Consider the following 22,257-nt stretch of genomic DNA (forward strand, 5'->3'; position numbering starts at 1 on the left):
TCAGATAGCATGATGGCAGCAACAACAAACAAAAAAGACACATCTCAGAATGGAAGGGACTGGCCATTCCACTCTGCAAAAACAGCAAAGGTGCCAAAACCCAGGCACTCAACACAGCAAGCAGAAATGAAACACCAGGACCAAAGAAACATCACAAGAGTCTTTGACCTGCTTTATCAGTGGCCTTGAACATGTGTAGTAGGGCTGCCCTGTTATGCAGTGTTTTTGGTCCAATGTGTGGAAAGCCACTAAGGTAAGAGGCAATGATATGTGGGGTGGGTAATGCCCATTAAGGCGAATAATAGTAAGAAAGTAATGGCCCCAGTAGACCCTTGTAATGAAGCCCTTGGCCAACCTACCTGAGATATGGTACTTGTTCAGTGCATTAATAGGACATCAAGCCGCATGGAATGACCTGAATTAATATTAGCATAAAGGTAAAGGTAAAGATTTCCCCTTGACATTAAGTCCAGTCGTGCCTGACTCTGGAGGGTGGTGCTTATTTCCATTTCTAAGCTGAAGAGCCGGTGTTGTCCATAGATGCCTCCAAGGTCATGTGGCTGGCATGACTTCATGAAGCACTGTTACCTTCCCGCTGGAATGGTACCTGTTGATCTACTCACATTTGCATGTTTTTGAACTGCTAGGTTGGCAGAAGCTGGTGCTAACAGTGGGAGTTCACCCTGCTCCCTGGATTTGAACGACCGGCCTTTCAGTCTGCAAGTTCAGCAGCTCAGCGGTTTAACCCACTGTGCCACCAAGGGATAGGAGATGACAAAACATTTATAGGTAGGGATGGCATTCTCCTTCAGTCAGAAAGCACTGGCAGGGAGGGGTTTCTTCCATTTAAAGTCATTATTGACACAAGAATTACTGTTGAGTGAGAAAAACAAAAAATGGTTCCCTGCTGAATTACAACACATTATTAGATCACAGGTGGACTTGTAGTAGGAGGATAGCCTATCATATACTTTATATTTCAAAAGATATGGAAGAACATAATAATAGAGCTATTTTGAGAGGAGAAAAGATCTAACGTATAGAGTTAGCCTTTAGCCTCTCTCAGGAAAGGAGAAACCACAGTTCCTTATCCAAATATTATGCCTTGCCCATAATATTTCTGCTTCTGGATACCTAGGATATCATCACACTAGAGTTTGGATCCACTTTAAATCCATTTTAAGGAGGGGGTTTTAAACAGCTCAGCCAGACAGGTCCTGGGCCTCATGAAACTACAAACCCCAAAATTCTTCAGGAGGCAGAAACTGGATTTAAAGTGAATTCATGCTCTAGTGTGATGGGGCAGCTTGTGGTAGACAAAATTTTAGAATGCATAATACAACAGGGATTTTGGTCAGGCATACATGAACAAGAACGGTAATGTTCCCGAGGCCGGGGAACCCAACCCCAGGGACTTTCCTGGTGTCTCTTAATGCCCATGCCCTCATGACTGACCCTTTCAAGTACATCATGCTCAGTCTCATCAGCTCTCTATAGACAACCACAATGGGACATTTGTCAGCGGGGATGATGGGTAGCAGAGTGAAATCCAAAAAATTCACCATCCCGGTCTGCCTCCTTCTCTCCAGACTGTTTCCCCGTGTGGAAAACAGCACTGGATAAACTCACTCCAGCAGACGAAGTCCAACTGTTGATTAAACTTTATTTACATGAACTATTTACAAATAGAGTCAATTCATTCCTTTCCTCCATGAGTGCTTGCCGAAAGCACCCATGCACACACACGCAGCTCATTGCTCATCGCTGTTCTCCGCTCTACACAGGAAAACTCCTCGCATTCCACAGGAACCAAGATAGTACGTCCCGGTCAAAACACACTTGACCCCATTGGTCCTGTGATACATCAATCATAGCAGACTCTCATTAACTCCATAATTGCTGTGTCCCGATTGATTTTAACATTTCACAATACACAATACCCTGACAACATTCATATGTTTTGTTTGTAGTGGATTATGCCCCTCTGTATCCAGATGTGGTTCATCTAAGAGCAACAAATGCCACTCGGCTAGTACAAGAATAATTTTTTTTTTGAGTACGTTTTCCAAAGAGGTTGTAACAGATCAGAATCACAACTTCATGAGTAAAAAAATCTGGACTATGCAACAGAAGAGGAGATGGGAAGACAACGCAGATGGAAGGATGATGGAAGCAAGAAATACAATCAGGAAGCAAGAGAGAATATAAAGAGGGAAGAAAAAGTCCTGTCAGAAAGAAAGAGAAAGACCGACAAAAGTACAAAGAGATAGACAAGTCAGAGGAGGAGATAAGACAATGGTTCTCAATCTGTGGGTCCCCAGGTGTTTTGGCCTACATCTCCCAGAAATCCCAGCCAGTTTACCAGCTGTTAAGATTTCTGGGAGTTGAAGGTCAAAACATCTAGGGACCCACAGGATGGGAACCACTGAGATAAGAGGTTATTGCCTGGATGGTATTATTCGTGTTGCTCTATGTTTTCTACGTTTTTCATTGTGTCCCTCCTGGGAAAAGCTTTGGTTCTCTCAATCACCATCAAGGGAAATATAGTGCAAAAATCTTCCTTGACAACAGTTAGGAGACTCATGGACTGTTATCATGAGTGAGCTAAATGTGAAAAAATTATCCTACTTGCATCTGGTTACCCGTGAAGATGTCAAATGTTGTGCATTAACAAGCTAGGACTGATCCCAATCCAGGGAAGAATCATAAGCAGCCAATCGAACAATGCAAAAGCTCATTTAGCCCCAGGGACTGAGTGATACAGATGACCAGACTGCTGATAGACATGTGAAGATTTGCACAATAATAAATTACATGAACATATGTGTGGCATATTTTTTACAGATGAGTCTTCTGGAAATACAACAGGAAACATGTGCTAGTTTTACTTTCATTATCACATCCAAAGCCTTTCAAGACTACACATTAGAAGAAGCCCAACCCTTCTTTCTGTTCAATCTTACGCTTTTCAGCTGGCAAATCAGAGCTGTGTTTAAGTTTCAAAGAAGACCAGCCATTTCAGTTTTATTTAGCAGACTGTTCTCAGTCTAGAGGAAAGAAAACAGGTCAATATTCCAAGAAACAGGAATTCTTCAACACATTGCAGTCAAGGACTGAGGTGAGTGGATCATGTTATCACTTTTTAACTAGGGGTAGAATGGTAATCCATTATCATTTTAAAGGATTAATTCATTTGGGATCAGAAACATTTCCTTCAAAAGTGAAACTGAGCAAACTAGAAGCTACCCAGGGCGGACTAAACAATAGAGACAAGATCTGATGCAAAATGTAGAGCTGTGACTCCATCTCCCTCCTCCCCCTCCCCCCCCCCCCCCCGACACACACACACCTTCATATGATTTTTAAACATCTTCAAAAACTTGCATGAAGTATTTGGGGCATGTTGGTTGGCCAACAAAGGTATTGATTGACCTTTGTGGAGATTGTTTTATCTTGCTGTATGGCCAAGATGACTATCCCTCAGTATTTTAGTAGAAGCAAGGAGGAAGGACTAGAATAGAAATTGCTGGTTGGTGGAGATGTCATCCTTTTCAAAGAGATCCCCGGACAAAGAAACTACTAGTTATCATAACACATAAATTAACTGATTGAGTTGAGTTATCAGTGGGTGGATTTACCTGTGTGTGCATAATTATTTTGTTATTTCTAAGCTATTTGTAAGGTAAATGTATTGCATGATGAGAGGAACATTGCGGGCAGAGTGAGTAGCATGAAAAAGTCAGAACCCTCACACAATCAGAGCAGAGCTAAAGACATGATATAGATCAGAAAAAGGTTGTGGGTCAAGGCTTTTATTTATTTTGTGTCAAAAGCATAGCATAATAAATATGTTTAAAAGTGATAAAATAAAGGAATCACAAACAGCTAAATAGTTTTGGACCAGAAGCAGGCAACAGCAATCGCATTGTCCGTAGCTTTAAACTACTTCTCCATGCATGAGGCAGGGCATTGTGGGCAAGCATACATATGCGGAGTTGTTTGTTCTGCTCCACAGTCACACAAGGTGGAGGATTCCTCCAGGTAGTGCCATCTTGCCAGGTTGTCTTTTGATCTGCCCACTCCGCTTCTCAGTCTATTTAGGGACTTCCAAGTTGCCCATTCTTGGTTTGTCCCTGGAGGCAGGCCCTCATGGGGGGCCATCCAGTTGGAATTGCCTGGTTTAGCTGCCCAGAGGGACACCCTTGCTGTTGCTGGGGGAACATCAAGAGGAGTGGTGGTTCTCATGAAGCCCTTCCTTGTTTTGAGTCTGGTGGGAGGAGGTTGATAGTCATGCAGGCTTTCACAATGTTCAACCTTATTTCTCTCACAGTTAGCAGCAAGGCTAGAAGTAAATGGGTCAAGGCTAGAAGTAAATGGTTACTCAAACCAATGTGATAGAAAGTGGAATAAGATGAGGATTGAAAGGGTTTGAGAATACAGTATTAACATAACTTTAGAGTACCATTCTATACGTGCTTTCTGGAATGCAAGCCCCACAGAATTCCTCTGGACATTCAGGTGGTAGCAATCGTTACAGAAGTTTTCTAGTAAAAATTCTTTTTATAAAGGAGTTGCCACCTGTTCTGCTGTCTGTAATAAAATCACCTTTTGGATTCATTTCAGTACTGATCCATTATCTGGGCGGAGGCCAAAAGGGGGCGCTAGACAGAGAAGGATAGTCCATTTTAGGGGGGTTGTTGAAGGAGGAAAACCATTTCCCCCTTTTTACTGGTTATTCCCCCTTCCCACCTTCTTATATCAAGAATGGGGTTCGTTTCCATGACGGGGACATAGGTAGGGGAAAGAACATGAAAACAGGGAAATGGTTTTACTGTCTAAAACCCTCCTCCCCCTGTGAAACAGAATATCCCTCTCTATCTAGTGCCCCCTTTTGGCCTCCAACCAGATAATGGAGTAGTACCTTCATTTCTATTGCAACAAAGTCTACAAAGAGTTGTTTTTAAAACTATATCATTATTTTGCCCATTTCTCATAATTGGGGTGCAAAAGAGAAATTGTTTGGTACTGCTTACGCAATTATACTACTATTTCTTAGGTGCTGTAATCCAAGCCGCAGTCCTCTGTGAACTCAAGACATCGATTTGACATGAATGTTTAATATATGCTTTCCCCCTATTTCTTTAAATATGCATTTGGATATGCTTTTTTTTCCTTCTAGGAAGGAACAGCTGCTTCAACACTGTAAAAATAAAAGATTAAGACCCATAATAATTTAGTGCATCAAAACAAATATCTAAAGTTCCATTGAAGTCCTTCCTTGAAAACAAAAGTGTTGGAGTACCAATGCTTTCATAGAATCATAGAATCATAGAATAGTAAAGTTGGAAGAGACCTCATGGACCATCCAGTCCAACCCCCCGCTAAGAAGCAGGAAATCGCATTCAAAGCACCCCCGACAGATGGCCATCCAGCCTCTGCTTAAAAGCCTCCAAAGAAGGAGCCTCCACCACAGCCCGGGGGAGAGAGTTCCACTGCCGAACAGCCCTCACAGTGAGGAAGTTCTTCCTGATGTTCAGGTGGAATCTCCTTTCCTTTAGTTTGAAGCCATTGTTCCGTGTCCTAGTCTGCAGGGCAGCAGAAAACAAGCTTGTTCCCTCCTTTCAGCAATCCAAAATAAAACCGTGCGGTGCAACTATGCTGTAGTGTATACGGTGTATTTTAATTATATATAACATGTATAAATTTCTTTACCAAACTGTAACCCGATGAGCCCAGAGACAGCCACCTCTTCCTAACCTTGCTGAAGAATTTCCTGAAAACAAAAAGGTTGGGCAAACCCTTTGGCTGTTTCCCAGACAGGCAATCATTATAAGCTGTTGTTCATGTATATCCAAAAATATATGTGACTTCCCTGTCAGCCCAGATAAAACCAAACCTGTTTGTCTAGTTTCACTTGAAGCTGAGAGATTGCTGCACAGCGAAACAGAGGCTTAGAGTATATGCATTTGTTTATTGACAGCCAGGTCTTTGATCGCCCAAGATCATTATTTTTTGTTCCAGGAGCCCCACACCTTTGTATTCTGAAGCTCCTTTCTTTGTTTTGCACGGAACTGGACAATTGAGCTCATCAGAAGCCCATGATCATATATTTACCATTTATTTTCCTTAAACTGTGCCCTCCTTGGGGGGGGGGGGGGTCTCTGCAGCTGATTGGTCCTTCACTCTGACCAATCCGTGGCTGCCATTCTCCCTTCCAGCCAGTGCCGGCATGGATCCTAGTCAGCTTCTTTTCTGGCCAGTTAGGGGAGTGAGTGGTTAAGCATATGCTCACCAGGCATGGATTCTCTTTAACCGAAGTCCTAGTTAACCACTACAGGAAGAGAGAGAAAGAGTGCTAATATTATTAGCAATTTGGCCTATCACCATGCAGATCCTTTCAGTGCTTCTGCTCACTATAGGTTTTGAATTTTGTGTGATGCGGCACGGAGCTATGCCTTTTTTTTTTTGAAGGGAGAGTAATCTAAAACCTCCTCACCCACTCTCCCTCAGTACATGGTAGCAGTAAAGAGTTCACAACGAGCCAAGGAACCCACTCTAAAGTGCAAATATTTCCCTGGGGAAAGGTTATTCTGATATATCCTGAAATTGCAGAGAAAATACCCTCTAGGCATGAAGAAAACTAGTTCTGGGTAGAGTGTATTAAATGCTCACTGAATAGGAGACCACAGTGAAGCCTGGAAAAGAAATATAGTGCAACCTTTACTTAAGCACATCCCAACTTAAGAGCATTTTGAGTTAAGACTGTATCTCAGCCCGAGTTTCACTTTGACATAAGAGCAGCATTTTGAGTTAAGAATTAGCACCTGAGGGAGCGCTACCACTAGAGGGAACACTAGCACAAGAGTGGAGGGTTTTAGGATTTCAAGGGAGCTGCCTCAGTGCCTCCGTGCCTTGTGCTCATATTTGGTTTGGGAGATTGCTCTTCCCCACTTTGCGGAATTTTGGGTTAGCTGAGTTTGTGTTGTTTTTATTCCTGGTATGTTTGCCTTCATGGAGAGAGAGAGAGAGAGAACAAGAGAGGGAGAAAGGCTGTAATGTGTATGGTATTAAGAAATTGATACTTCTGCCTCTTCACTTTGTGCTTTGTGCTTCCTTACTGCAACTTTGTGCTTCTACCATTTTAAAGTCGATGTATCATTTGAAAAAAAAAATCCATGGGAATGTGCAAATTTTGCCTTGCTGTTACACTGGCCAACACACATTTTGTTGTCTCAGATGTGCTTCCTTGCCACAACTTTGCCTTCTACCATTTTTAAATCCTTTTTTCCTGTTCCATGTGAATATGCATTTATACATTATTTGTTATTTGTAAAGTACATTTTCTTATTTTAAAAAATGTAACAAAAAAGGGGGTGTTGGGCGGCTAGAATGGTTTAATAGCACCAATGGGAAAATTTGGTTTGAGATAAGAGCGTTTTAAGTTAAGAGTGCTGTCATGGAACGAATTAAACTCTTAAGATATCGCTGTACATTTAAATCTTTAGATTTTGTTTATCTGTTTCAGATGTCTTACAAGAAGAATCAGTTCAATGCAGACATCCCAAAGCCTCGGAAAAATCGTGCTCAGCTGATGAGCTGCTTCTTGCTTCTTCTGTGTGCCTTCATCCTATACCTCACTGGACAAAATCTTGACCTTCTTCTCCAGTGTCTCATCATCCATTTCACAATGTTGCAAGTTCGAACACTTTTGCAGGGTATCTGCAACTTCACAGAAGAGATGCAGCATGTGACGTCCAGGTAACCAGGCTGCCAGAAGGCAAGAAATACTAATGTATGATGACAGATTGTGTTTTGCTATACATAGAATCAAAGAGGTGGGAGAGACCTCGTGGGCCATCCAGTCCAACCCCTTGCCAAGAAGCCGAAAAATTGCATTCAAAGCACCTCCAACAGATGGCCATCCAGCTTCTGTTTAAAAGCCTCCAAAGAAGGAGCCTCTACCACATTCCGAGGCAGAGAGTTCCACTCCTGAACAGCTTTGACAGTTAAAAGTTCTTCCTAATGTTCAGGTGGAATCCCCTTTCCTGTAGTTTGAAGCCATTGTTCCATGTCCTAGTCTGCAGGCCAACAGAAAACAAGCTTGCTCCCTCCTCCCTATGACTTCCCCTCACGTATTTATACATAGCCCTCATCATGTCTCCTCTCAGCCTTCTGTTCTGCAGGCTAAACATGCCCAGCTCTTTCAGCTGCTCCTCGTAGGGCTTGTTTTCCAGACCCTTGATCATTTGACTCACCCTCCCCTGGACACATTCCAGCTTATCAACATCTCCCTTCAGTTGAGGTGCCCAGAACTGGACACAGTATTCCAGGTGTAATCTGGCCGGTTGATTGGTAGTATCATAGCCCAGGGGTTTAGAATTAATTCAGACCAGCAACAGTCTGAATCAACTATGTTTATTTTCCCTTCCCTTTTCCATGTCATTGTCTACACAGTATTTCTAAAATTGAGGTTTATTTTTTCTTATTGATTATTGTGCAAGTGAGATCGCACACACAGATATCTTCCAGCACACTAAACAGAGATACCTGCCAATTTATTTTCCCCAAATCACTTGTTCTTTCACATTGTCTCCTCCCGACATATAGAACCGTTTTGCAAAACAACAGGGAGAAATGGACAGTTCCTTCCCTTTTACTGTCTCCTTAATTTTTGTGAGCATGTGTGTGTGCGTACACGCGTGCATAGATACAGCACTGTAGATCTGGCAAAATACACATAAAGAAGAAACATGAAGATCAGAAAGAATTGAAAAAACTTGCTGGTAGAAACAAAGACCTAGAGAAGAAGGAAGGAAAGCATAAAATATTTTGGAATTACCAGAACACTGTCAGAATCTGGCATAGAGATTTGAGCATTGGGCTAGGATGTCAAGGGTCCAGGGTTTGAATTTCTGCTTGGTCATGAAAATCCACTGGTTGATGTTGAGCAAGTCAACTTTCTCAGAGGAAGTGTGACGCTCTCTGAATCAATTCTGAACCAAGTAATCCCTCTCTGAAGCAATTCTGCCAAAAAAAACCCATAATAGGGTCACTGTAAGTCCAAAATGGCTTGAAGGCATACAGCAACCAAACTGTCAAAGGCTTTCATGGCCAGAATCATTGGGTTACTGTGAGTTTTATGGGCTGTATGGCCATGTTCCAATAGCATTCTCTCCTGACCTTTCACCTGCATCTGTGGCTGGCATCTTCAGAGGATGATGATGCCGGCCACAGGTGCAGGTGAAAGGTCAGGAGGGAATGCTACCAGTACATGGACATACAGCCCAAAAAAACTCACAACAACCCAGCAACAAAACTATTTGTCATTGTACACATTATTCGATGTGGCGAGTAAGCACACTGGTGTTTAGAGCCAGGAGTTTGGCATCTGGTCATGTAGACAAAGGGGATGATGTAATCTATGCTGAGCACAAAGATCTGTTATGGTAGGGTGCTCAGTATGTTCTTCTACCATGACATCACTCTCTCTTTCCTACAGATATCATGGAAACTATTTGAGGGCCCTGAGTGCATGCCTGGATTTGCAGCGGCATGCTCTCCTCTTTTTGCTGTTGTGTGGGGCAGTCTATCTGTGGTTTCTCAAGGAAAGTCAGCTGCCACCATGTTTGAACCTGAGCATTATGTGTCTTTGCCAGCTTTTGAGCATCATCTTTGGCTTTCAGGTAATCAGCCAGCAAAGTACACAATGATTTGACTACTGCTAACCTTCTGCTTAGGCTTTAAACTTTATGGAAAAGTAGTGTTAAAATACTTTAACAAGGCATACTGTATGTACTCATATATAAGTCAACTTCATGTGTAAGTCGAGGGTGGGTATGAGATTATGGATTTTGATATGATTTGTGGATAAATTGGGAAGAGAGAGCGGAAAGCACCAGCCCCAACCTAGGAGGGCAGTTGCCCCTTATCACCGTTACCACCGTTTTCCCATTCAGGCCAGAAATGATGCCATGGTGGAAAGAGTAGAGAGGGTTACTATTTCTTTTAGGTTCTCCCAGGAGAAATTGGAGCCTCCGGTAGCACATCCAGAGAGCACCAATGGATTTGGACCAAATTTGGCATACATACCTGATGTGCCAAAATTTGATTAGTGGAGGGATTTGAGTTAACTGACCTTCCTTTCTGGGAGTTGTAGTTCACCCAAAACCAGGAAACTATGACCTCCACCGATGATGGACCTGGACCAAACTTGGCACACAGAGCCCCCATGACTAACTCAACCTACAGGAGGGGTTTGAGGGGACTGACTCACCATAGTGGGAGTTGTAGTTTACCCTACAGGCAGAGACCACACTGAGCCCCACTGATGATACATCTAGAGCAAACTTGCCCAACATAGCAAACTTTTAAGTACTGATGGAGTTTCTCGTGGTTAACCTGGCATGATGTGAGTTGTAGTTCACCCACAACCTTATGTATTTTGTACAATTAAAAATTGGATTTTTTTCAAATAATCCAGATACCGCCGAGTATCCAAGCTAGTAGATAATAAAAAGAAAGAACACTTTATCTTCCCTATATTACGTAGAGTTCTTTAGCCTGAGGGAGCAAACCATTCCCAGTCTATGGATGCCAAGTTGTGGCAGAGCGCCATATCGGCTGCATGAGCAAGCAGCTTGCCTGGAAGCATACAGCCCCCAAGATTGAAGAAGCTGCCCAGCCATGCTTTCTGACATTCATTAATCAGAACTGGAAAAGGAACCAGCCTCACTCTGCATGATCAGGGGCGAGTCCACTTTGCTAGACAAGAAACATCCACACACTTGAAATATGATGGGTAAATAAGACCCCAACTTTATTGACTACAGACGTAAATAGAGTTGGCCCACACAAAGGCATGACCCAAGCATCAATCAAACTGTATATTGATCTATGATCCCGATAATCCAGAAATTATTGGGATGAAAGGAAAAGGACAACAAGGGCAAGTGGCCCAGGTGATCAGGAGGCGGGTGTCTCATCCATGTGAAATAAGTTGCTTCTGTTGCTAAACTGGCCCTCCCCTCTTTGATGTAGGCATTTCTCCCATTGCCAGGGTTGAAATAAAAATCAAGGTTCAGCTGAATCAGTTTTTGTGCACAGAGCAAGAGGGGGTACTCTCCCTTCCTTTGCCTTGGGTAGCAAAATGTCTTGACTTTTTTGCGTGAGAACTGTAATATGCCTGGAGAAATTTGACTTTTTCCTCCCTTTATATTTTCAGCGGCCTTCAGCTGCAGAGATTTCTCAAATACATGAACAAAGCAACTGCAATGTCGCACAAGGGCTTGCTTGGTCATACTACATTGGGTATTTGAAGCTAGTTTTGCCTCGTAAGTATTACTGTGTAGCAATGTTCTTTATTAGCTAGTAATATGAAATTAGGGTGGTGGTGGGGAGGGTCCCAGGTGGTGCTTCAGCTGTGGAGGAAAAACAATTGCGAATCCCCCAATAATGCTGCAGCATCATTTGTGAGCTGCCTTGGGTCCCACTTTGGGAGAAAAGCAGCAAAGAAAAGCTGACCCTGGTGCTAACATTCACCCAAATTATCTAACTTCATGAATATTGGGATCTAGTTAGCACAATTGCTCCATAGTGCTAATATCATGCAAAATCCAGAATCAAATAATCAGGAAGATAGACCTGAGCAATACAACAGAGTATAATGGATGTATTTCCCTTCTTTACTCATAGCATGGGAGAAAATTAGTAATGTGGATACAGTAGAGTCTCAAGCTTGTTTTCTGTAGAGCCCTGAGTCCCTTTTGGGAGAGAGGGCGGTATACAAATAAACTTTTACTTACTTACTTACTTACTTACTACTTATCCAACATAAACGGGCCGGCAGAATGTTGGATAAGCGAATATGTTGAATAATAAGGAGGCATTAAGGAAAAACCTATTAAACATCAAATTAGGTTATGATTTTACAAATTAAGCACCAAAACATCATGTTAGACAACAAATTTGACAGAAAAAGTAGTTCAATACGCAGTAATGCTATGTAGTAATTACTGTATTTACAAATTTAGCACCAAAATATCACGATGTATTGAAAACATTGACTACAAAAATGCATTGGATAATCCAGAATGTTGGATAAGAGAGTGTTGGATAAGTGAGACTCTACTGTATATATTTCATGGCATATTAATCTCTCTCTTGGTTGCTGTGAGTTTTCCAGGCTGTATTGCCATGTTCCAGAAGCATTCTCTCCTGACGTTTTACCCACATCTATGACAGGCATCCTCAGAGGTTGTGAGGTTTATTGGAAACTAGGCAAGTGAGTTTTATATATCTGTGGAATAATGCCATGGGTGGAGGAAAGAACCGTTGTCTGAAAAAAAGTGTGAATATTGTAATGGCCACCTTGATTAGCACTGAATAGCCTTGCAGCTTCAAAGCCACCGTGATTAGCACTGAATAGCCTTGCAGCTTCAAAGCTTGGCTGCTTCCTGCCTGGGGGAATCCTTTGTTGGGAGGTGTTAACTGGCCCTGATTGTTTCCTATCTGGAACTCATAGGTGTGAGTGTTGCTCTTTATTACTGTCCTGATTTTAATAATAATAATAATAATAATAATAATAATAATAATAATAATAATAATAATAACAACAACAATAATAATAATAGAAATCCAGAATATCTATCTTGTTTGCTTTGTCATACTAAAATAATAATAATAGCAACAACTTTATTTTTGTATCCCGCCTCTATTTTCCCGAAGGGACTTGAGGCGGCTTACATGGGAACAAGCCTGATCAACATAGTTTAAAATAGCACAATAAGGTTAATAAAACAACATCATAAAATAATATAAAGGAAACAACATCACAGTATAAAACAACCACTTTAGAGTTTTTTAATGATGATAGCCAGATTTTGTTCCTTTTCATGGTTTCCTCCTTTCTGTTGATATTGTCTACATGCTTGTGGATTTCAACTGCTTCTCTGTGTAGTCTGACACGGTGGTTGTTAGAATTTCTGTGTTCTCAAATAATATACTGTGTCCAGGCTGGGTCATCAAGTGCTCTGCTGTAGATAGCTTGTACGTTGTGTTTCTTCGTCAGCTCACAACCTCTGAGGATGCATGCCATAGATGTGAGTGAAACATCAGGAGAGAATGCTTCTGGAACATGGCCATACAGCCCGGAAAACTCACAGCAACCCTACAAACCTGATCTTTGAGAGAGTGTGCAATCTCATCCAGAACAAGCTTTGCTTTGTTTTACTTCTGATTACACATGCATTTGTACCCTGATGGTGTTTTTATGCTGATAACACATGCTTGTTGTCTCTTTGTCATGCATTTTTCCTTTAAAGATCTTGAAAATTCAATTAGAGAATTCAACTCTAATCAGTTAAAGAAAATACGCAGTGAATTGCTGCTATGTGAGAAGACTTGGAAACTGCATATCCTAATTCCCTTAAACTCTGATGTGTATGATGACCTGCACAAAGCTGACAGCCGTATTCAGTTCATAAATAACCTCCCGGAAATGACAGTGGATCGAGCTGGTATTAAAAAAAGAAGCTTTAAAAATAGTGTTTATGGGATACAGGGAGCAGACCAAAAAGTATGTTTTTCTGCATCATCCTCTTTCTTCAGTCTGTTTATTGAAATTCATTTCTACCTTAATCAAGATTCCTGAAGTATTTCCTTTTGTGAAAATGAAAACTGAATTTGTGAGGCTTCCATATAAGATGTACCCTTCCACACAGCTATATAAAATCCACATTGAGCTGGATTATATGGCAGTGTGGACACAGATAACCCAGTTCAAAGTAGATATTGTGGATTTTCTGCTTTGATATTCTAGGTTAAATGGCTGTGTGGTAGGGCCCTTAGGAAGGAACATTATGTTTTTCTTGAAAGAGTTTCACTGAATACATCAGACCAAGCAATGATATACCATATAAAGTTACAAGTTCGAAAATATGCTTCAGAACATAATACAGCAATGGAATAATATATTTCTCTTTCCCAAAATGTTTTTAAAGATGCTTTCTTGCTTTGATTTGTGCTTTTCTACCACATAAGCTCTTTGAGGTTACTTTCGCAGGCACCACATGATTATGTTGTCTGGTTTTTTTTTCCCATACAGGTTTTTAAAAGTATCTTTGTCACTTGTACATGGCATGAAATTAAATTGCTGTACCATCACCTACTTTGAAAAGAAAATCAGGCTTTTTTCTTGTAGAGCTTCTGACATGCAGGGTTGAGAATGAAGTGCCTTTGGCCAAGCTTTGGAAGCTGGGGCCCCTTCTACACTGCCATATAAAATCCAGATTATCTGCTTTGAACTAGATTATATGACAGTGTGGACTCAGATAAGACAGTTCAAAGCCGATATTGTGGATTATCTACCTCGATATTCTGGGTTATATGGCTGTGTGGAAGGGCCCTCTGGAGATGTTGGAGAATGAGGGCCAGGACTAGCTATCTCAAGGTGGCCCCAGATATGGAGTTCCCTGGTTGAGAGGAAGCTAGAAAAATTGGGTGGGCAAATACAGGCCCTCTCCTGTGTCCTCATAGAAGTTCTTCTGATGGTTGTGGGACCAAGAGAAAGTCCTCCCTTCAGAATCTTAGATTGGTTAGGGTCCTATATAGGACAGTAGTTCTCAACTTGTGGGTCCCCAGGTGTATATGAAGATATGATCTTCCACATACTCTAGGCTTTTCAGATCCTCTGGATGCTTTATAGTCCATGCTCTGGGTTAATCTGACAGTGTTGTTGTCCCCTTTCCACCCTCCTCTAGATTAAGTATTGTGTCCTAGAGTATGCCACTCCTTTGCAATCCCTTTATGCCATGTCCCAAGATGAAAATGCTGCCTTTAGCCGGCAAGACCGTATAGAGCAAGCCAAACTTTTCTGCAGAGCACTGGAAGAAATCCTACAGAGAAGTAAAGACTGCTGTGGCTGCTACCGACTCATTGTGTACGATGGTAAGAGATTGAGCTCAGTAACAGGTTGTACATCCTGCGTCAGAAATGCTTTAGAAGAGAGGTGTTTGAGATAATAAAATCACAGAATGACAGAGATTGGAATTAGGTAGTTCTCCAGATGTTAGACTGCAGTTCCCCACAATTCTCACCATTGGGAATTCTCAGGATTCCATATAAGATGTGTACTGAATAGTAACTTAGGCTCCTCGTATACAGGTGTATAAAATCCACATTATATAGTAGTAGTAGTAGTAGTAGTAGTAGTAGTAGTAATGTATTTATATTCCGTCCTATCTCCCTGAGGGGACTTAGGGTTGATTCCAGCATACACAAACACAAAGGCAAACATTCAATGCCTAGAAACAATGAAACACTGATAAAACTAAGGGCTTCCCATTCCGGCTCTTATCTCAATTTCTAAGCCAAAGAGCCTGTGTTGTCCATAGACATCTCCTAGGTCATGTGGCTAACATGACTGCATGGAATGCCACTTACCTTCCTGCCAAGGCAGTACCTATTGATCTATTCATATTTGCATGTTTTCGAACTGCTATGTTGACAGAAGCTGGGGCTAACAGTGGGAGCTCACCCCATCCCGCGGATTTGAACCGCCAACCTTCTGGTCAGCAAGTTCAGCAGCTCAATGATTTAATCTGTTGCACCACCCATTGCGCCCCTGAACTGGATTATATGGCCGCTACTGAAAGGGCTACTGGGAACTATAATCCAACACCCATGCATAGAGCCACATGATTTCCACCACATCCCACAAAAATATAAAACTCTCAAGCTTCTATTTGCTTCACTTTGGATGTTGTCTAACCTTTTCACCAAAAGCCTTAAAATCAGGATAGTGGTGAAAACATGTCCCAGCAACCAGTATCTGTGTTTTCATGCAATGTTTATGACTCTTCTGGCAAACTAATATATTCATATCTTGTTTCTCTAGATTCAGAAGAAAGCGACAAGCATTTTCTATCCAAGACAATTATACAAGACATGAGACAGCAGTGTGAGGGGGAATGCACTGTGTGTGTAGGAGAACAAAACTGCCCCCAGCCCTCAACCTTTCTGTCTGGTGGGACTGAGCTCCTGATAAGTGGTTCAGATCAGCCCCTGCCTTTACATAGTGGGGGCTACTGAGATAAGTGAGAGCTTTCTGTACCCATCTCATATCTATTTATCCCTTTTCCAGCAATTTGTACTAATTTTTCATAAGAAAGTCTCATTCAGAAAAATTCTCTCATGTTTTTCTTTGAGTTGCTGTGAGTTTTCTGGTATGGCCATGTTCCAGAAGCATTCTATCCTGACGTTTCATGCATATCTGTGGCAGGTCTCCTCAGAGGTTATGAGGTCTGTTGAAAACTAGGCAAGTGAGGTTTATATATCTGGAATAATGTCCAGAGTGGGAGAAAGAACTCTTGTCTGCCTGAGACAAGTATGAATGTTCCAATTGGCCACCTTGATTAGCATTGAATAGCCTTGCAGCTTCAAAGTCTGGTTGCTTATTGCCAGACTTTTTCTTTTCTCAACAAAAGGGGGGGGGGGGAGAGAGATATTCCTTGAGGTCTTTTTTATTCCAGGATAGCAGAAAGTTTTTTGGGACATTTCAGTGGAACTATTCAAAGATCAAAGAACTAATATTTGGCTGAGTACAATAAAAAGTAATAAAACGGCTCATCATTGTAAGGAAGGTGGCTTTAATATAGAAAACCTCCAATGCTTTATTAGCATTCTCGCTGTATTTTATTACACTAAAAAGCATCACAAATCCATCTGAACTCAAACAGAACTGCATTTTTGAAAAAGGATTGACATTGACATCACCTACAGATTTCCTAAAAGTGAGTGAACAAAAGGTGCTATCTATAGGGAAAGAAACTCTAGTGTATAAACAACCGGAGAGAGAACATGGTCTGTAAATACCTGTATGGTGTAGTTGAGAATGGACAGGAAAAGCAAAATAAATAAAGTTTCTCCCACTCTGTAATTTTCTCATAGATCTCAAGAGGCTATACACTTCTGATTAACATACCAATAGCTGCTAAACAGGTTCCGCCTGGAGACCAGTAACAAGAAACCAGATACCTTTGGTTTGGAATAACATTAGACATGATGCTACTCCATCTGATGCATCTATGACACCAAACACTGGATGTGGAACTCCTGTACTGGTTATTAAATATACATGGTGATAAAAATGATATTACAACAACATGTAGATTGATCAAATAAGAGGGATTTATGTTATGCCTACTGAGAGAGAAAAAACACAAAACGCATGCAGTTCTCAACACATCGTTTTTTTCAGACACCTTTTTAGGATCGTTATGCGAATCTCATTTTTTTTTATCTATGAGTAATCTGTAAATGTTTTGACAGGTGGTTGTGAAAATCCCTGGGCTGATAGTCAAACACATTTATAACAGAAGTTTCTTGGGACATAACTAATATATAGAATCATAGAGTTGAAAGAGACCTCACGGGTCATCCAGCCCAACCCCCTGCCAAGAAGCAGGAAAATTGCATTCAAAGCACACACACACCCCAACAGATGGCCATCCAGCCTCTGCTTAAAAGTCTCCAAAGAAGGAGCCTCCACCACACTCCAGGGCAGAGAGTTCCACTGCTGAACAGCTCTCACAGTGAGGAAATTCTTTCTAATGTTCAGGTGGAATCTCCTTTCCTGTAGTTTAAAGCCATTGTTCAGTGTCCTAGTCTCCGGGGAGGCAGAAAATAAGCTTGCTCCCCCCCTCTCTATGGCTTCCCCTCATATATTTATACATGGCCTTCATCATGTCTCCTCTCAGCCTTCTCTTCTGTAGAGAAAACATGCTCATTAAGCCGTTCCTCATAGGGCTTGTTCTCCAGACCCTTGATCATTTTAGTCACCCTTCTCTGTATATATTCCAGCTGTCAACATCTCTTTTGAACTGTGGTGCCCAGAATTGGACACAGTATTCCACTTGTGGTCTGACCAAAGCAGAATAGAGGGGTAGCATGACTTTCCTGGATCTAGACACTAGACTCCTATTTATGCCGGCCAAAATCCCATTGGCTTTTTTTGCAGTCACATCACATGTTTGGCTCATATTTAACTTGTTGTATACGAGGACTCCAAGATCTTTTTCACACGTACTGCTGTCGAGCCAGGTGTCCCCCATTCTGTATCTTTGCATTTTATTTTTTTCTGCCTAAGCAAAGTATTGTGCATTTTTCCTTGTTGAACTTCATTTTGTTACTTTTGGCCTATCTCTCTAATCTGTTAAAATCGTTTTGGATTCTGCTCCTTTCTTCTGGAGTATTAGCTATCCCTCCAAATTTGGTGTTGTCTGCAAACTTGATCATGCCTTCTAGCCCTTCATCTAAGTCATGAATAAAGATGTTGATCAGAACTGGGCCCTGGATGGAGCCCTGCTTATGGCACTCCACTTGTCACTTCTTTCCAGGATGAAATGGAAGCACTTGTGAGCACCCTTTGGGTTTGTTCACTTCGCCAATTACAGATCCACCTAACTGTAGTTTTGCCTAGCCAACATTTGACTGGCTTGTTTTCCAGAAGGTCATGGGGGACCTTGTTGAAGACCTTACTGAAATCCAAGTACACTACATCCATGGCATTCCCTGCATTGACCCAGCTTGTAACTCTATTGAAAAAAGAGATCAGATTAGTCTGGCATGACTTGTTTTTGATAAACTCTGAAAGCTGTCAGAATTAGTGTTCAAAAAGGAATTGACATAATTTATATTGCAATGTACTTCCAAGCACATATCCATTTTACTGCACTGAAACTTTGTCTTGTTAATTTTACACTTGATACACTTGCAGAAGCTGGTACAAGGCACTTTGAGTCATGGCAATGTAGACAGTGACACACATACTGCAGGGTTGGTTTTAACAACTTTTCATTTGAAAGGATGTTATCCCATCCAAAACAGCCTGGACCCCATCTCCCTGATCAGTTTTGCCTTCAAGGAAAATACCTTAATTTTCCTTCCCCCCCCCCCCCCCTCTGGATTGAACTTTAATTATCTGCATCCAATGGTGAAAAACAATACAATCATTCTGATCAATAGTTTTCTCTCAGTAAACCTGGATGACCATGGCTTGAGCATCATGCCCCAAAAGGGGAGATGATTGATCAGTTCTTAGAAAGTAACAATTTAGGTGCAGAAAATACTATTCAAATTGTTATTCAAAACTTACACCTTAAAAAATATATTGTGACCCCTGTCTCTCAAGGGCAACAATGCAGTACCTGCTCCCTGGAGTAAATCAGTCACATGTACAACCAGTTAGATTGTGTTAGCTACTTGTTGAGGATATATATGCTAGGTCACACCTTTACAAACACCTTGTTAGTTGACAGAACATACAGTATTATACATTACTGATTATGTTCATCACAAACATCAGGCCTTCCCCTGGGCAACATCCTTGCAAACTGCCAATTCTCTCACATCAGAAGCTACTTGCAGTTTCTCAAGTTGTTCCTGACACGAAAAAAATCATGGAGTCAATGTGGATTATATTATCTATGAAATGCTTCATGAATAAGTCTTGACAGACTAATCAAATGTTCTAAAAAGCCACATTGGGAATGTTGGTGGAAAATACAATCAATACAAATTGCATGGACACAGTGGTAATGGAAATAAGAGTTTTCCTTCAGTATCACCACTGCTATAAGTGGGCTCTAAAGTGTTGTCTCTATTTGATCTTATTCACTCTTAAATTTTCCATGACTTAGTTTCAATTCCTGCTGTGTCATCAGGGAGCCATCTAGAAGCAAATTTGGTAAAGAGATGCATGATCATATCAAATGTTGAACCATTTGTGGATATCAGATGTCAACTAGAGTTTTAACATGAGCACTGGAAAAACCTCCATGGGAATCCTGTAAGCTCTCCAAACGTTTTTCACAAAGATGTGATTTCTATGATGGTTGGCTTTGCAGTTCCATATGTAACATTAAGGCCAGTAGCATTATTATTTTCCAGTGTTAGAGCAGATTGCACACTGCATGATTTCTGGGAACCAAGTTTCTTCCAGTTTGTTAAACGAACCCCATTGTCCATGTCTTGGGGCAGAGGTTCATGGTACAGGGTGATCTGAGCTTTGTGTAGCTGTGGACCATAATGAACTGTCACAATAATAATAACAGCCAAGATAACAAAAATGGCTACAATGATGAAGATCATGGCAAGACCATCTCCTTTCTTTGTTGTGACGTAGCCTGGAGTGAAATCAATCACACTCGGGACATCGTATTGTCTCAGATGACTGCTTGCAACAGAGGAATTCATAGCTGGGGAAAGTATTCACCTGTGAAAAAATTAAAATAGTTTTAAAATGTATTCATTATAGTGAAGACAACATTAAAAGATTACTTTCAGGAATTGTGAATTCAAAGTTGCACTATGATCATTACTGCCTGCTGTTAACTGGTAGAATATGTACCTCATCATGGATTATTAATGTTAAGTACAGTGAAAGCGAGGAAAACATTTGTTCAGGGATAGTAAGACAGAAGTGTCAGAAAAACAGCGGTGGGAAAAACAAGAGAGAGATAGAAAAAGAGAAAGAGAGAAAAAAATTGGTGAAAGAAGGAAAAACAATTATGTGACTTCCCATTGTCCTCTTGAAGGTTTGCAAGTCATAAGGTTTACCATTGTCCATTTGTCTTTTCCGGTTTAACTGACTTAATATTTTAAAGTATTTTCATACATCTGATAAGTCCATTGTAATTGTATATCCATCCTTTCGAATAAAATCTCTGAAGCCCGACCAGTCCATTTTTTTCTTTTACATCTCTTAGTTTTTGTGTCAGATTGTCCATCTGAATTATATCAAATAGTTTTAAAATCCAATCATCGATGGTAGGTATATTTTTTTGTTTCCAGACTTTGGCTAGTGTTAGTCTCGCCGCAGTCCCTATTAAAAAAGCAATTTATCTTGATGTTTATTCAGTTTTACATTTGATATGCCCAGCAGATATGTTTCGGGTAATAAGGGAAATCTTATTTGTATTATTTTTTGTGTCACTTTGTGTACACTGTTCCAGTATTCTTTAAAAAAAATTTACAATTCCACCATTGGTGAGAAAAGGTGCCTAATTCCAACATTTATTTGAGGTATGTGTATTGAATTTAGCTAATTTGACTATAGTATAATACCCCTGGGAAAAATAATGCAAAAATAAAAAGAAACCATCAAAACATTATATCAGTTACTATTGCAATGGTCAACAGAAAGAGGAACAGATTAAAAATTGCCAAGTAAAATGGGCTAGGGACATTGGACACAGCATAAACATTAATCAATGGGAAGAAATCTGGAATTAAATTTTTTTAAAAAAATATGTCCAGATTTAACCAGAATTAATTGATATTCTTATCCCATAACAATCTATAACTATACTTTTTCAAGTAACAACAACAACAATAATAATGCTTTATTTGTATCCCTCTTTTATTTGTATCCCTTCTGTGAAGCAAGGCTTAATCTCAATGCATCACAGTTATTTTACTAAAGAACACCAAGCAACCATTTGGTTATAATAATAATAAACTTTATTTGTATTCTGCCACCATCTCCCCAAAGGGACTTGGAGCAGCTTACAAAAAACACTCAATAGTGCAACAATATACAAACACAAAAAATACAGAAAGTATAAATTAATAACAATAAAATTAACCTAATCATACTTAAAACAGCAATAAAACCCCAATTTATTTTTTTAAAATACTATAAAACCCAGCAAGCTACGAGAATAGTGGCAGTATAAAATATCAGTCCCCATAAAGTGCAGAAGTAGAATCACTAAATCCTCAGATGTATAGATTAAGACCATAATCACTAAACACGGTCAAAGGCTTGTTTTAAAAAGCCATGTTTTCAGGTGTTTGCAAAAATCTTGAAGGGCGGGGGCTACCTTCATCTCCTTAGAGAGGGCATTCCAAAGCCAGGGAGCCACCACTGAGAAGGCCCTCCCCACCAACCACGTTTGAGACGAAGGTGGGATTGAATGGAGGGCCTCCCCGGCTGATCTTAGGGCCCACATCAGTTCATAGAAGGAGATGTAGTCTCAAAGATAGGTTAGACCCAAAATGTATAGGGCTTTGTAGATAATAACCTGCACTTCGAATTGGGCCCAGAAACTCATTGGCAGCCAGTGGAGCTGCTTTAATAAGAGCCGACCGTTGCACTAACTGCCGTTTTCCGAGCTATCTTCAAAGGCAGCCCCACGTAGAGTGCATTGTATCTTGTTTTTCCATTGATCAATGAAAGTATTTCAACATTTATATCAACAT

The 22,257-nt window shown here is 40.7% G+C and overlaps 1 protein-coding gene across 1 annotated transcript; it reads left to right on the top strand.

Annotated features, from left to right (window-relative positions):
* Positions 1 to 2,377: 2,377 nt before the first annotated feature.
* On the top strand, positions 2,378 to 20,731 carry sting1 (stimulator of interferon response cGAMP interactor 1). The gene is made up of 7 exons (XM_003220076.4): positions 2,378 to 3,118; positions 7,526 to 7,758; positions 9,500 to 9,683; positions 11,222 to 11,330; positions 13,320 to 13,573; positions 14,757 to 14,943; positions 15,893 to 20,731. The coding sequence occupies exons 2-7, from the start codon at positions 7,526 to 7,528 to the stop codon at positions 16,084 to 16,086; spliced, it is 1,161 nt and encodes a 386-aa protein (XP_003220124.2). The 5' UTR covers positions 2,378 to 3,118; the 3' UTR covers positions 16,087 to 20,731.
* Positions 20,732 to 22,257: the final 1,526 nt, after the last annotated feature.

The sequence above is a fragment of the Anolis carolinensis genome, chromosome 4, assembly GCF_035594765.1.
Source record: "Anolis carolinensis isolate JA03-04 chromosome 4, rAnoCar3.1.pri, whole genome shotgun sequence".
Taxonomy (NCBI): Eukaryota; Metazoa; Chordata; class Lepidosauria; order Squamata; family Dactyloidae; genus Anolis; species Anolis carolinensis.

Coding starts and splice junctions, on each gene's coding strand:
- sting1 (XM_003220076.4), top strand. CDS start 7,526: ATGTCTTACAAGAAGAATCAGTTCAATGCAGACATCCCAAAGCCTCGG. Junction 7,759..9,499: donor ATGCAGCATGTGACGTCCAG/GTAACCAGGCTG, acceptor TCTTTCCTACAG/ATATCATGGAAACTATTTGA. Junction 14,944..15,892: donor CCGACTCATTGTGTACGATG/GTAAGAGATTGA, acceptor TTGTTTCTCTAG/ATTCAGAAGAAAGCGACAAG.